This window comes from Pleuronectes platessa, chromosome 3 (genome assembly GCF_947347685.1).
Source record: "Pleuronectes platessa chromosome 3, fPlePla1.1, whole genome shotgun sequence".
Classification (NCBI taxonomy): domain Eukaryota; kingdom Metazoa; phylum Chordata; class Actinopteri; order Pleuronectiformes; family Pleuronectidae; genus Pleuronectes; species Pleuronectes platessa.
In genome coordinates, this window is record NC_070628.1 from 3,892,722 (window position 1) to 3,909,708 (window position 16,987).

General features: G+C 40.9%; 2 protein-coding genes across 4 annotated transcripts in view; both read left to right on the forward strand.

Moving 5' to 3' along the window:
* LOC128436855 (sialoadhesin) overlaps window positions 1-16,987 on the forward strand; it is a 129,848-nt gene that overhangs the window by 89,055 nt on the left and 23,806 nt on the right. For all 3 annotated transcript variants that reach the window (XM_053418753.1, XM_053418750.1, XM_053418751.1), the window contains one exon: window positions 13,731-13,997. In XM_053418753.1, coding sequence (XP_053274728.1) covers window positions 13,731-13,997 — 267 coding nt within the window. The remainder of the gene's footprint in view (window positions 1-13,730; window positions 13,998-16,987) is intronic.
* Window positions 7,517-10,660, forward strand: LOC128436861 (G2/M phase-specific E3 ubiquitin-protein ligase). The gene is made up of 6 exons (XM_053418761.1): window positions 7,517-7,648; window positions 7,913-8,166; window positions 8,354-8,482; window positions 8,900-9,040; window positions 9,635-9,746; window positions 10,058-10,660. Exons 2-6 carry the CDS (start codon window positions 7,996-7,998, stop codon window positions 10,273-10,275), a joined length of 771 nt encoding a protein of 256 aa, XP_053274736.1. The 5' UTR covers window positions 7,517-7,648; window positions 7,913-7,995; the 3' UTR covers window positions 10,276-10,660.

Consider the following 16,987-nt stretch of genomic DNA (forward strand, 5'->3'; position numbering starts at 1 on the left):
GCTAGAAAACATCCTGAATTAATGGGAAATGTGTAAATTTGACTGATATATCAGTTTATATCATATATCAGTTTAGCTCGGGATTTTAACTATTACAACATGTGCTGTTATGGTTATGGTAGGGCAAGAGTCCCTACTGAACTAACCATGTGGTGGAGTCCACACAATTGGTTGTAAAAGTGAGGCCTGTGAGCCAACATGAAGCCAGCTAAAGTTTCCATCTAAGATCAAGCATGGAGATTGTATCTCCTCTGGTGGTCAATTAATCCTTGGGGTTTCCCCAGAAACCCCTGCTCTGCTCCTGGCCGTTCCCACTCTGATCTGACCTCTGACACTCAATTGGCTTAAAGCCAGCATCATCCCATGACCACACCTCAAGGAGGCTGGCCCTCCTCAGGTTAATAAAATCCCTGACACCCCAAAAATCGCAGCCATTCTCCTTGCTAAGGACTTCAACCAGGGCCCTTCCGGGCCTCTCAGATGTTCCAGCTCTAAAGGGGGCAACCTTAACTTTTAGTTTATCAGCCATTTCTCCCTGCTAAGGACTTCGACCAGGCCCCTTTGGGGCTTCCCAGATGTTCCAGCTCTAAAGGGGCAACTTTAACTTTTAATCTTCGCCATTTACCCTGCACTGAAGACGTCACCAGGACCCCCTCCGGGTCTTCCTTATGATTTAGTTGCTAAAGGGGGCAACATCCACAAAAGTTTGTTCTAGCTTCTATTTTCTTTTAGCTTAAGTCAACACTTATTTTGAAATACTATTTTTGTTTTTAACTTGAAAAGGCCACGCAACAGGAAGCTCATTCGCCGGCCGAGACAAAGACTTTTCTTTTCCACGATCTCCAGAACAACTGTGCCACCGCTTTTCATCACTGCAGAAGAACAACGTCATCCCGATGAGGAGCAAGACGAAACCGCTCCTATTCGGCCCAGCCGACGCTGCTGCAACAGAGGAACCAGCAAGACACAAGAGTGTCAAATGTTGGGTTTGTTGTTGTTTTCGATCCAGGATGAAGAAAACTCTGAGCTTGAAATCAGAAGTCAATGAAGCTGTGCAGATGATAGAGATGAGAGGCAGTGAGGCCAAAAGAATGACTCCATATCACTGAATTCCTCTCACTATGTTAGAGAAAGAGAGAAAACATTTCTTGGATCAGCTACTTTGTCTGAATCTGCCCCAAAATCTAAAAGGTTATTTCCATTGACCGTATATTAAAATGGACGTAGACTCTGGGTCTAGAAAGTGAAGTGAACTATCCATTGAGAGTAAAATAGACCATAAAGCACTGCAGGCATTGGGGCATGGATAACGTGTGATTGACAGCTAGTACTGGGTGCAGGTCACAGGTTTAAGTGGGCGGGCAGTGTCCTTGGGCCCTGAGTCAGGCTCCACCCCCTCTCCTCCAAATATGGTTACTTCTGGTTTCAAATAACCAAGATGGCGCCGGACAACATGCGTTAACACTTCTTTCTTGGTCCATATCCCGTCTTTCCAACTAGTTTTTTTTTTAAATCAGTTCATGAGTTTTTGTGTAATCCTGCTGATGAAAAAACAAACGAATGGACAGGGGGCGCAACTACGTTCAAACTATTTTGAATGAACTGTGATTATTTGCAGGTTTCATGAATAAAGTCCACTGAGGATTAATATTTTCTCATCTCTCCCCCATCAGTCACACAACTGTCCTGAGTATGAGAACGTTGCTGCTGCAGCACAGACAGAAGACACAGAGGAGCAGGAAGACCTGGTGTGAAGCATCAGGTCAGAGCCACTGTGACAAACACAACCAAGATGGACGACTTCAGAGAACATCCGTACAAGAGAGTTTTACAGAAACCATAATATGTAGTTATTAAATACAGGAAATCTGTCCCAGCAACAAAATATCTGAGTGCAAGCGCAGAGTTTGAGCACAAGCAGAGCAAATCTAAGCACCAGCAGGAGCTGTGTGAGTGCAAGCGCAGGGTTTTGAGTAATATAAATATAAATATTTTTGGTCTTTTGTTTTCACTCCTCATCTATTTATCTGTTTGTTTTTCAGCAAAATAACACCAGTGATGTGTAATAATGCTTTACATAACATTACATTACATTTCATTAAACCGACGCTTTTATCCAAAGCGACTTACAATAAGTGCATTCAACCCTGAGGGTACAGACCCAAGACGACAATAATCAAATCGCTTTAAAAGTTATCCCATGAAATGGTGTGCCTTTCAGCATTTAATAAATGTGGTTGTCAAAATAAAATATAAACATTAATATTAAATCATAACTTTAGTTGGTTAAAGTTACCCCGGGACACCAGCCTTAAATGGAAGGGAAAAGATAGCCAATTTATGGATTAAGATCAGTCTCATTTAGATCTAGTTCAATTAGAAATCTCAATATTTACTATTAAAGATTATATAATGAACAGTGAAGGTAATGGAGTTCTTGACAGTGTAGCGGTTGGCAAAATTCACTTATGCAAATTTAATGAAAGAACATTTGTGAAAGAAAAACATTTATTGTGAATATAAAAAAGTATAAAAACACAAATTACTAACAAACGTACTAACTAAACAAAGATGTGTGTGTGAGTGTTTGTGTCTATGTAAGTTAGTGTGCTTCCCGAGATGGTGGCTTAATTAAAAGTTCACACCTTCCTTAGAATGCTCTCAAGATGGGTTATTTATCTGTGGACGTTTTTCTTGTTTGAAGTCACAGACGAGAGCAGCAGCTACTATGAGTGTAACTGCAGCAGCCAGTGGATTTGTTGTCCTTCTTCTCACTGTGACAGGTACTGTACCTCTACATTCATGTTGTCACTCTATTTTACACTCAGACTTCTGATTCACCTGAAGTGAGTTTGAGAAAGAAAGTAAAAAATATAAATGAACCATTCATTCATTTTCAGATCACCACCTGTAAAGTGATGCAGAAAGAAAATATATGAATGAATTATCATCAGAATTATGTTGTATCTTTGATTAGAAGTTTCTATCGTCTAGAGCTTAGAATATTACAGAGTCTGAAACATGTTATTCTTATTATTATTATTATTATCATCAAGACTGAGTTCCTCTCCTCTCGATGAGGACTTGTCATCAGTGTGTGGAGTCATTAGTTGAAATGCTATGGAATGCTGCTCATGGAAATGTGTTTCTTTTCTACAGAAAGTAAAAAGTAAACTAAGTGTTCTCTGGTGTGGTTATGAATCTGATTCTCTGTGTTACAGTGGTACAGTGTGAGAATGGCTGGGATGTGAGTTACACTTCTACTGAGATCTGTGCCGTCAGAGGATCAACAGTGAACATTACCTGTACCTACACATACCCATCCACATTTAATAACCTTGATACTACAGTTCAGGAAACTTTCTGGTTCATTAAAGAGAGTAATGGGATTCACGTTGATCTAAGGACTGATCCGGAGTATTCAGGTCGTGTGGAGAATCTCTGTGGAAACAACAAGTGCACTCTGAGAATCTCTAACCTGAGAGAGAGCGACTCAGCTGTTTACAAGTTGTTCACAACAAACCAACCTACTGGGAGTTTAACTGGTTCAGCTGCAGTCACTCTGTCTGTCACTGGTAACATTTACATCTGAGCATTCATTCATTTATTTCCTACATCTTGTTTGGTTCACTTGAGTGTGTCTGTGCACTTTTATATGCATGTGTGTGTTCTCAGTTTGGACTAAAATTAATTTCTTATTCTCACACACAGATTTGCATGTGCAGGTGAGCGCATCAGGGAAGTCTAACTCTTATTACTGGGCAGAGCTCAGGTGTCAGAGCAGTTGTCGTCTTCCTGATCATCTGAACTACGTCTGGTACAAGAATCAACAGAAGATGAAGGAAGGAGCAACTTATACAGATTATTTTTATCCTGCAAACAGAGTTTCCTGTGCTGTTAAAGGACTCGAGGATTTCCGCTCTCCGTCAATGTGTGAGTTTAATCTACAGTAATTCACTAACAGCACCATCTGCTGGAGTATTTGAGATAATGCATTGTACCATAACTTCATGTGTCTTCAAATACCTTTTTCTGCAAGGGCACATTGAACTCTTGGAATACTACTGTCAGTACTGACAAACTAGTGTAGTACTAGTACTAGTATTCTGCTTGTGTAAATAAAGATGGAAGACATGACTGCTCCCTAGAAGTGAAGCCAAAGCATTGAGATCACCCCCTGGTGGCTGGCTGCAGTATAGAACATACATCCTTTCTCCTCCATGTTAGTGGGAAGGACATGGACCAATTCAAAAAGTCAAATACATTTTTCTCAAAGATGGTCTCTGTCATTTAGGTGGTTCTTATCACACTCTATTGTTCATGTTTCTCATAAGTTCGGTTTTAATTAGTTATTTGATCATACTAAACTTAGATTCAACTTCATGATTGACAGCTGAGGCTGACTCAGGATTGGTGGAGCTCATGTATGGGCGGGACCTTGATACTGTGGCTCCATCTCCGGATCACTACTGTGCAGACTGTGGTTCCAAATGTGAAAGATGGCAGCGTTGGTATCCAGGATATTTTGGCTTCATTTCTGGAGAGTGGGAGGAAGTGGAGACGTGTCGTCCATCTTTGATCGACTCTGCATAAAAGACACAGATCATTTCCTCCATATTGACCAGTTTGCTCCATTATAAGAGCAACTTATACAAGGTCCCTCATGTTCCTCACCTCCAACAGTGTGTTTCTCCCTCACACTGAAGTCTAAAGGGAACTTCACTGTGTTTTATGTGAACTGAAAGTTTCCTCATCTTGGTATCGTCATCATCTCAAAATGAAAACCTGCCGACTGGTGATTCACCAGAGAAAATACATGGAGTTAGTTTTATAAATGTATAAGTTCATCTTCTGATTCTCGGATGTGCTCTGTGTTACAGTGGTATGGAATCAGAATGGCTGGAATGTGAGTTACACTTCTACTGAGATCTGTGCCTTCAGAGGATCAACAGTGGACATTAACTGTACCTACACATACCCATCCTGGTTGAATAACCTTATAACTAGAGTTCAGAAAACTTTCTGGTTCATTAAAGAGAGTAATGGGATTCACGTTGATCTAAAGAATGATTCAGAGTATTCAGGTCGTGTGGAGAATCTCTGTGGAAACAACAAGTGCACTCTGAGAATCTCTAACCTGAGAGAGAGCGACTCAGCTGTTTACAAGTTCATGTTCACAACAAACCAACATACTGGGAGTTTTACTGGTTATACTGGAGTCACTCTGTCGGTCACAGGTAACATTTTCATGAGAGTCAGTTTGAAATGTTAGTGTGTATGTTGAAATAAAATCACATGTTTGTTCACAGACTATGGAAGTAAATCTGTGTCATCGGGATTTGAAACAAAAAAGACATTGAATTTCTAGCACTGAATATTTATGCATTGAAATTATGTATTTGAATGTTTTTCAACGTTTAAAATTCAACCGCAAAAAATTCAACCTCAAAAAATTCAAGCTCAAAAAATTCAACCGCAAAAAATTCAACCTCAAAAATTCAACCTCAAAAAATTCAACCTCAAAAAATTCAACTGCAACATCCGGGGATCCAAGGAGGAGCAATTGATTCCAGATTCAAGATCGGGAGCGTGCGTCAAGCAACGAGAGCGAGCGGGAGTGACCGACACCAATGCAGCTTTGACTTGTCAGCTAGCACAGTGACTAGCCATGTCCAACAATGGTGCTTCGGTGAGTGTTTAAACTCTTCTATATGCCATCGGTGTAGTTTGTTTCTGTAAGATGTAGTAATAGACAGCTGACATGTGTACATTCACGGACTTTATTGGACATAAACTAAGTGGAACTTAAACGAGATGACGTTCGGATTTTTTTTTCCGAACGGGCCAGTGACTGGCATGGGTAACGCCAGGATTTCAATTTTGGATGGGCCACTATTTAATAGGAAAAATAATACTTATTATATGATCCCTGCCTGACTTGTTTGTGTTTATCTGCTGTAGACGAGCTTTAACAGCGCGTTGCGCCGCTCTCTCTCCCGTTAAAAGTGAATGTCGCTCACCCAGCTCTCTCTCTCTCTCGCTCCACTGTCTCTCTCTCCTGTTACTACATGTGTTAAACCAAATGCACGAAAAGCCAAATCAAATCAGAAATACGTAGACCACTTCTTTTTAACTCGCATACATATTTATTTTCATCAATGCTGCCTACCACACAATCAAATCCGAACATCCCTTCCTCTCTTTGGAAAAGACGGTCGCTCGGTGTCGACGTCGGGACACAATATTGCTCTGATGTTGCATGTCGAAGGTGAGTTAGCTTCAGCGTTGTCAGAGCTGTCAAAGCGTCTTGGTGTAACGTGTCTCCCACATACCTGGGACACCGTTCTCCACCGGCGGCGTGAGGGCAGAGGACGGGCACGGCTGGGCTGGGGAACTTTATTTTGAAAGGTTTCCCGGCCCTGTCAGCTGTTTTAAGACACGTCACACCAAGACGCTTTGACAGCTCTGACAACGCTGAAGCTACAGCCGCAACAGTAAGGACAGGGCCGGTCTTTCCTACAGGCGACATAGGCGGTTGCCTAGGGAGCCACTCAGAGGGGGGCGCCAAAAACTGCGCCGAGCCAAAAAATAAAAATATATATATATATTTTTTTTTTGCTAGGCAGAGTTTTTTTGCGCCCCCTTCTATATGTGGTATGGTGCAAAATAATGTATTTAATTACTTTAACTGTAATTTAAGTAGTTTCATAAGATAAATCAGTAAATGACAGCAGCACTCAGGTGGAACGTTTGGCACGGGAGCAGTTGCACCCCGTCCTGTCTCTTTGGGGGTAACGTCCGCCCACATGCCAGGTGTAGTCTGGATGAGGAGCTGAAAGCTCCGTGTCGTTATTGCTGCTGCATTCATTCTGTATTCTACAGCTTAGTAGTGGGTTAGAGTCACCAACGTTAGCTCCTAAAGCTTCGCTTGATCACCACGAGTGTCATTGAGACAGGTTGTGTTGTTTTGATTGTCTACTTAGACTGGTAAAACTTTGAAACTCCGCTGGGCAGTGAGGATGGATACTCGCGCACTAGGTGGGCGGGGCTACATTCGCCTGTATAGGTGTTTAATTTACCTGCGCGTCGTCTTGCAGGCGGGTCGCGATAGTATATTGTTTACTTTACAGTGTGTAGCGCTGTTACTGTTACACTGTTTATGTCAAAGTAAGGCTTAATGGCTTTCGCTTTTGATTGGAGTCCAATCGAATCCAATTTTTTTGCTATCTTTACAGTCAAACATGAATAATAAAAAACATATTTTTTTCTTATTAGGGTGGTTAACAACCAGTGACCCCACCAAGGCCATATCTCAGTGTGTGGACAACTATCTCCGTATGCATAAAATGGAGAGTCCCTTACTTCTCAGCATGGACTTAAGAAGAAGTCCGGCTGAACAGGACATGGCCCTCATCTCCTTTTACAAGCAACCTAATGTGGAATGGGGACGACCTCTGAATTCCAGACTTCAAGGTTGCTCCAATATCAATTTTCAGTTGCCCCAAAATAATTCCAAGTATTTCTTTTAATTTATTCTGTCAAACCAAACCTTGTGTTACAGGAGATACTGCTATTGGCCAGGGTGTAACCCGCTTTTTTTTCTCAACATGCATCGAAAAGCTGAAGTCTGGATTTTGCATACATTTTGGTATGTATGTTAGCTGTATGGCATCCTCTTTTTTTGTTGTTTAATGTTTATTCTAAGTAGCATATTAAAGATTCCCCCCATAAAATTATTTTAAATAACAACTATACAAGTTTGTCATATCTTAGTTGTGTTGCTGTATCCTGAATGTTCAAAGAATTCTATCAAATGTATAATAGCTGTACTGTAGAGAACTGGAGTCTCCAGTCCATCACAGATAGTAAAAACCATGTTGTTGTCATTTAATGTTTTTAATGTCTTGAACAGCAAACGCCAATGTTACACGGCTTTTCGAAGGAGAGCCTGGACATTTAGTCCCCTCAGCCTCTCACTTTCTGGTTGAAAGTGACATGTTCATGGTGGCTGGGAGAATGGTAGGCCACTCTTTTCTTCATGGAGGACCATGCCTGGCTGGACTCAGCCCTGCTATTGTCCATGTACTACTTGGTGGTAGTCCTGAAACTGCCACAGTTACACTGGAGGACTGTCCAGACCTGGACATAAGAGAAACGATCAGGCTTGTATGTTATACAAATAAAGTTATTTATTTGATGTTATATTTTATGAACAGTGCACTGTGCATTGTGTATCCATTGTCCTTGATGAGTGATGCTTATATTTGGCCAACTCATACTGCACATTGTACCTGGCATTACTCAACTTTTTTTTTTTAATCGCCTAACAACTTATTTTGCCTCTTGTCTAAAGCTTGAAGGGGAATCCACACTGTCAGAGAAGGATGCAGGAAGTGTCCAGGAATTGGCCTATGCCTGGGACCTCCCATCCCTTACCGAGAAGAACAGGAGATGGATTTTTGAGAAGCTTCTGATCCATGCTGTGAGTGAAAATTTAAGAAATGTGTGCTTCCAAAAGTTACAAGTTTGTTTGTTTTTATCATCTGAGTAATATGCACATTGCTAAATTTATCTGTCTGACAAAGTTAGTTGCTCACTTTTTCTGATTCATTTGCAAGGAAACAAACTGTCATGGATGATGTTGTAAAATGTATGTGACAAGTTATTTTCCTGGAAACATAATAGTTGGTGGATGGTCAGTAATAAATGCAAATTAGGTTTATCAGTGAGCATGAGGACAGTATCATATAACTTTATTCACTAGTGGATATAAACATAACAGATGAATTTAAATGTTATTATTTTCTTGAAAATAATGTTTTTCTAATATTTTACTCTGAGATTGCTTTAGGATGAGTAATGTTATGGGATATACCCTTTGTCATGTTACTATTAACAGGTGATCGGCCGTGTCACAAGACAAATAAAACAGTTTCGACGAGGTCTTAAAGAAACCTCAATGTGGACAATGCTGACCCAACGACCTGACACAGTGGCCTTGCTTCTCCCAAAAGAGGGAGGTGCGAATATCAGCCCTGAGGTAATTTTTTATTACTCTGATCTTGTAATGTTTGTAATTTTTTCTTACTATGCCATTGCCAATTACAGTTCATACCTGGTCAGCATCTATTATGGTCCATGTTCAAGCTTGTTCTTAATATTTATGTGTTCCTACATACTATTCCCTTTCCCTGAATCATCAACTTTCCAAAAGTACCAACTACTGATGTATCATCAAAACCTACAAAAGTGATATGCAATACAATGATGATAAAGATGTACAAGTTTCTCATAAACATGAAACTCATGGAAAAGTCATAAAATTAGAACACTATTTTTAAGGCCTGGAAATAGTTTGGAATTACTGGAATGGTTTTCAAAACTTTTTTTATGTATACTGTTTTGGTTGTTTGTCCTCCTCTCCTCCTCTTTCTCCCGGAGTAACAGTCTCATTATTGCACCCTTTGATGGATGTATAGGCCTGCCTATTTTTAAATACTTAAATAAAGTAATGGAAATGGGATAAAACATTATTTAAATTTCATGGAAAATTTTGAAAATTCATTGGGGAAAATGTGTGGGAACCCTTAATAGAAAAATGATTCAGTGCTCTCTTATGTTATTTTCAATGCAGGTACTTCTTCAGCGAATCATTTGGCCCTGTGAGGATGACGATGATGATGCCGATTATTCAGTTGACACCAGATGCCGCATGACAGGCTATCTTCAACAGTTCATTGTGAATGGTAGGTTTACAAAATACATTTGAAAGTGGCTACTTGGCTGTTTAAATGTTCAATATGCACATTGTGGGTGGATTTTTTTAATATTGTCATTTTGCTGTTTTTAGCTCAATAGTCAGTAGTCTAACTGGTCTCATTCTAAAAATGACTTTTATTTTAACAACTTATCTTAAGAGTTAGACTTCTCTTCTATTGCGTATAGGCTGTTAATGCCAGGCTCTGTCATTTACCCTAATGATAAGTAAAGTCAAATTATATATTTTTTTGTCATTTGATTTGTTCATCGTTCAATAATTTTTTCATCTCCTCCATAGCAACACCAACTGAATTGACTAATCTGGTCAAATTCTGGACCGGGTGGGAGATTCTACCAATGAGACCCTCTGTAGAGGTAGTCATGGGCCGATACCCCACAGCCTCCACCTGCTTCGAGACCTTACGCATCCCAGGGCATTACAAAGATTATAAATCTTTTGAAAGTGACATTCAGGCCTGTATTTGCTCTTGCCAAACAGGATTTGGCCTTGTGTGAGAGACAAGATTTGATCTTGTACGAAATGTTGATGTAACTTTGTTGGCTGTTAAAAATGTTGACTGTTATGCAACAAGTATTAATGTTTAAAGAGTTGGCTGAATTGTTATACTTGGCCAGCCCTCACCAAATTGATACACTTGATTAAGTGATATTGCTTGTTTTTTGGCATTAGACACATCTGAGGTTGAAAAAGTTTTAAACGTTAACGGATTTTATTTTGTCACCGTTACATCTGGAGGGCTTGAATGCCCTTTGCAGTTTTAATAAAACAAATGTCAATTTCACACACATACAATGGTGGTGTGCATAAAGTTGCAGGAGGTTTTTGGCAACATGTTCATTATAAACAATCTCTGCAGACAAATAAATCATTAATCCAGGAGTTATGTGGACTTGACTGTAGTGGTTTCACTGTTACAGCTGAAGAAGATGCAAGTCTTTGCAGAATTACAAAACAAATGCCGATATTCAGCTTTCACATAAAAATGTGGTACATGGCTCATTCCTTTAGATGTCAAACAAATAACAGAACATTTCTGGAATGAAATGAAATATGACAAATCAAATAACTTCTGAGAGTCTAAAATAGTTTAAAGCTGAGTACTGTAGCTAAGTCATTCTGAATCTATTGTATCTTGTTTCCTTTTTAACAGCTCAAAACTCTCCTCCCGTTTCCTTACAGCACACAAATTAAAACTGTGTGTTGTATATGATTATGTGGTGGTTTGGGAACCGGTACAGCAGGTACAGTATGCGCTAAATGTATCTTGTGTCAGTTGTCACAGGATACAAGATCTAGTTAAAGTGCAAAAGTTCTTGCTATTATATTTTGTACAAACAATACATGAGAAATCAATTTCTCATAAAACAAAATCAGTTTATCAGTTAAACATTTTTCAGTAATGGACTAAAATTAAAGATCTTTTCAAGATATTACTTTGATGTGATTTGTGGAGGTAAGGTTGCTGAGATAATTCTGTTTCTCTTGCTGACTAACTGTCCTTAGTGGCCCAGCCATTAAGGCAGGGGTGTCAAACATGTGGCCCGAGGGCTAAATCAGTGCTTACATCAAAGCTTTGACAACATCCATTTAGTTTGTTGCTCTCAATTCAGTTGTTTTACAGAGAAAGAAATTGCTCACAGAACTGAACAGTGGCAATGTAAATATCACAGCCAAAGGACTGGGATGCAGCTCTTGGGTTAACTGCATCTCCTAAAGATGTTATTTGTTCATCAGTCAGCGGGCAATCTGCATCTGGAACAATGATGCTTGAGTGGTCATCATGGGGAAGTCCACTGTTTTCCCACTCAATATCTGGAATGTCCATATCCTACAAATAGAACAATTTGAAATTTCATGCAGTATTATGTGGATAAACAGTAGGCACATTTTCAATATGTCCTCTTGGCTTCTAATTGAACTGCTTACACATGTGGACCACACTACATATTAAAATCACATTATATTTTGCATGTACCTCTGGCTCAGGAATTGGGTGATGTGCACGACCCAGCATCCACAGCTGGTTAGGGGTCATCTGGCTCTCAGTTCTTATGGGATGATTGTCCCAACCACTGCGAAAAGTATCGAGGTCATCCTGCAGGCGTGGGAGGAACACAAAGTGGCAGCAGAAGAGGTGTGTAATGTTGTCGATGCTGAGGAAGCCCTCTTCTTCAAGGTAGTGGAGAACATCGTAGTAGATGCTTGTTACAGCTACCCACAAGTCTCTCCACAGCCGCTCAATCCTGGAAAATTTTTTAATTTACTAAAAAAACTCTGCCTAGCAAAAAAAAAAATATATATATATATTTTTATTTTTTGGCTCGGCGCAGTTTTTGGCGCCCCCCTCTGAGTGGCTCCCTAGGCAACCGCCTATGTCGCCTGTAGGAAAGACCGGCCCTGTCCTTACTGTTGCGCCTGTAGCTTCAGCGTTGTCAGAGCTGTCAAAGCGTCTTGGTGTGACGTGTCTTAAAACAGCTGACAGGGCCGGGAAACCTTTCAAAATAAAGTTCCCCAGCCCAGCCGTGCCCGTCCTCTGCCCTCACGCCGCCGGTGGAGAACGGTGTCCCAGGTATGTGGGAGACACGTTACACCAAGACGCTTTGACAGCTCTGACAACGCTGAAGCTAACTCACCTTCGACATGCAACATCAGAGCAATATTGTGTCCCGACGTCGACACCGACCGACCGTCTTTTCCAAAGAGAGGAAGGGATGTTCGGATTTGATTGTGTGGTAGGCAGCATTGATGAAAATAAATATGTATGCGAGTTAAAAAGAAGTGGTCTACGTATTTCTGATTTGATTTGGCTTTTCGTGCATTTGGTTTAACACATGTAGTAACAGGAGAGAGAGACAGTGGAGCGAGAGAGAGAGAGAGCTGGGTGAGCGACATTCACTTTTAACGGGAGAGAGAGCGGCGCACCGCGCTGTTAAAGCTCGTCTACAGCAGATAAACACAAACAAGTCAGGCAGGGATCATATAATAAGTATCATTTTTCCTATTAAATAGTGGCCCATCCAAAATTGAAATCCTGGCGTTACCCATGCCAGTCACTGGCCCGTTCGAAAAAAAAAATCCGAACGTCATCTCGTTTAAGTTCCACTTAGTTTATGTCCAATAAAGTCCGTGAATGTACACATGTCAGCTGTCTATTACTACATCTTACAGAAACAAACTACACCGATGGCATATAGAAGAGTTTAAACACTCACCGAAGCACCATTGTTGGACATGGCTAGTCACTGTGCTAGCTGACAAGTCAAAGCTGCATTGGTGTCGGTCACTCCCGCTCGCTCTCGTTGCTTGACGCACGCTCCCGATCTTGAATCTGGAATCGATTGCTCCTCCTTGGATCCCCGGATGTTGCAGTTGAATTTTTTGAGGTTGAATTTTTTGAGGTTGAATTTTTGAGGTTGAATTTTTTGCGGTTGAATTTTTTGAGCTTGAATTTTTTGAGGTTGAATTTTTTGCGGTTGAATTTTAAACGTTGAAAAACATTCAAATACATAATTTCAATGCATAAATATTCAGTGCTAGAAATTCAATGTCTTTTTTGTTTCAAATCCCGATGACACAGATTTACTTCCATAACAGACCCTCAGCTCCAGGTACATGTGAAGAGATCAACAGCCAATCCATCTTCTACCTGGACAGAGCTGACCTGTCACAGCAGGTGTCAGCTCCCTGATCATCTTTCCTACGTTTGGTACAATAACAATAAACCTGTTGGACAAAAAAAATACTTTCACCTCCGACACTTTGATGCTGAAGACAGCTATCACTGTGCTATAGAAGGACAGGAGCATTTCCCTTCTCCTACAGTGTGTGAGTTTACTCCTCATGAAGCTACAATAATGTGGATAAATTGAAATATAAACTTTTAACAAATAATAAAGAGATTGTTTTGATTGTATTCTCATCCTGTGTGTTAATATAAACTATCCTTCAGACGCTCCAAAGCCTCCCTCTGTGTCAGTGAGTCCCTCTGGTGAGATCATGGAGGGCAGCTCAGTGACTCTGAACTGCAGCAGTGATGCTAACCCAGCAGCTAAAGACACCTGGTACAAGAGAAGAGGAGATAAACAAGTTCAACGTCTCAGTGAAGAGACACAATTTGTCCTCAGCTCCATCAGGTCGTCAGACTCTGGAGAGTATTACTGCACAGCTGAGAATGAGCTGGGAAGGAGTTCAGCAAACATCTCTATTACTGTGACATGTGAGTGAAACACAGGTTATTAAGTGAAGAGATATTGAATCCGTACCATTCTTTGTCCTTTCGATTTTAAATGTGCAGATATCGGTCGTTTGACTTCTGTCCCATAAATATTCACAGTCAGATCATCAGCAGCACAAAGAGGAATCCACCCAGCGTCATTTAAAACATCCATAAAGCTTTCACCATCCTCAGTAAACTTGAAAGATATTTCCTTCACTGTGCACATTCACATGACGAGCAAACAGCTCTCAGCAGACAGACTGTGGTGAAAACAAAACCCTGCTCCTGTGCACACGTCACACATACACCTCCCAGCAGGGGGAGCAGTGGATCATTAACATTTTAAGAGACACGCCCACAAACAGTCCACTCTGAACAGGGCTCTTCACACGTGTTGTGCAATAGTAGGAGTAGAATTGACGTTGGCTAATTATTAATAATCATGAAATATGATTATTAAAATAACAGTTATTTCTTAAAAATAATCAAAAATGATAAAGCTATTAATTAAGAAATGTAACACATTTAATTAGAAATGATACGGTTATCCATTAATAATAGTTAAAATAATTAATGAAAACAATAAAATTATCAATCAAGAATAATATAAATCTGTAATCATTGCTTATTGTCGCGGGGCACCACCCTGGTTACAGGGACCAACGATACAATCTATAAATATCAGTCTCATAATGATAAATGTCAAATCAATAATCTCAATATTTAATATTAATAATTATTTAATTAACAGTGAAGGCTACTAAGTTCGAGCACAGGCAATCATAATCCAGCTGCAATCACATACATATGCACAAATAATCACAGACTACAGATACTTTAATTACAAAAGCATTTATTAAAAAGGGGAAATAAAGTTAATGTTATTCAATGATTCATCATTTTAACAAGCTCCGATATTTCAAAGATAAACACAGCAGCAGCACTTATCACAATTCAGAAAATACATGTAAAACCGGCGGTCTACCTATGTATGTCTGTCTCGGTGTGTGTGTGTGTGTCTGTGTCAAAGTGTCTCTCTGTGTGTGTGTGTCTATGTGTATGCATGTGAAATAAAGTTAGTGTTATTTAATGATTCATCATTTTAACAAACTCCCATATTTCAAAGATAACAACAGCAGCCGCTTATCACAATTTAGAAAAACACATGTATTCATCTATGTGTATCTGTGTGTGTGTATCTGTCTGTATCTATCAATGTGTCTCTGTGTCTGTGTGTCTGTGTGTGTGGGTGTGTGTGTGTGTGTGTGTGTGTGTGTGTGTGTGTGTGTGTGTGTGAGAGAGCGAGAGAGAGAGAGAGAAAAAGAAGGGGGCGTGGCGATGACGCAGTCACGTCACATCTAAGATGGCGGCCGATCATGATTCGTGGAATCAAGGCCTAAAAACTCTCAAAATGGCGGATTGACTACAAAACAAGATGGCGGAGCCGTTATGAATTTAGAGCCAGAATGGGAGGAGAGGGAGAGAGGAGGCGTGGCAATAATAGATTCAAAATGGTGGTTTAACTTGCGTTATTCAAAATGGAGTCTATGTTAATGTCACCATGTGGCCGGAGCTCACACTGGTGGTCGTCACATGAATTGCACCAAGGGATTTTCAGACAAAGAGAATTCTTTGTCTCTGCTTTGACGTTCGGCCGCATGGCTTCTAGATGTGTCCAGCCTCTCTGAATATAGATTTAACTATGTTACATGAACTGTATTCTAAATACAGATCGGATGTGTGTATAGGTCGGTTTAGAAGGAGAGAGAGAGAGAATACAAGGAGAGAGCAAAGCTCTTAAAAGCACCGTCAGAGACAAGTTACATTTACTTTACCACTCAGCACCCAAGTGGCGTTGTGTGCTGAGGTTTGACCGGTAAAGTCTCTTTAAAGTTGTTCAAACGGTCACAATGAGCTGGAGACGCTGCTCACGGCGCTTAAAAACTGTGGCACAAGGCCGTAACCGGAAACCGGAAGTGGCGAATCGCCGCTAAACATTAGAGACTCGGCGGTCTCATACAAAACAAATACGTTCAAGTATTAAAACAATACGCTACGTATTAGATTAACATCTGCCCAGACAATAAAGCCTCTTACTGTGACCTCCGCGGTGTTGCTTGCGCGTGGGGCGCGGATTTCCGGGAGTCCAGTGAATGTCTCGTTAAACCCCAGGATGCGTGCGAACGGGCGGATTCCTGGAAAACAAAATCAGTGTCCTGGCCTCTTAAGCGGTGCTCCGGTGGGTCTCGTGGTTGCAACGGAGATCAGCGCTGGGCCGAATCGAGCGAACTTCTCTTGCTCTTGGAATGGAATTCAGCTTCGTCTCTTCTGCAGGGATGATCAGCGGTAACGCCGCTGTGGATTTGGAAAGAAAGTCTGTGATGCTCGACCGGCGAGCGAGTTCCTGTGCGCGGCCTCTTCAAGTTAAAATAACAAAAGTCCTTTTGAAAATAAAAACGTCGACTGAGATAAAAGACAATGAAAGAAATGAAAGAAAATAACTCTGGTTGCCCCCTTTTGCAACTAAATCAGCTGGGAGGCCCCGAAGGGGGCCTGGTGTTGTCTTCAGAGCAGGGTAAAATGGCAGCGATGTTTGGGGTTCATGGGCTTTTAAATTACCTGAGAGGTCCTCCTCCTTGAGGAGTTGGTCATAGGATGATGCTGGCTTTAAGCCAATTGAGTGTCAGAGCTGGACCTGAGTGGGCTGGGCTTGGAAATCAGCGGGGGTTCCAAGGCATTCCCAGAACATTTTTCCACCACCAGGGGGAGATTCTTGAGCCTGCAGGAGGATGTTTTCCCGCCCAAAGTTTAACAACCCTTTGTTCCTCTCGGCTCCAGTGTCTGGTGGCACCCCGCTGGGCTCTGGCCCAACACACGTTTTATTAGGAAGAAACTCTGTCTAATTGTGGAAAAGGGTCATAATATGTCATGTTTAAGTCAACATTACAAACTGGAATATGGTTTGGAAATCTGTGGACATTCAGGGGAGT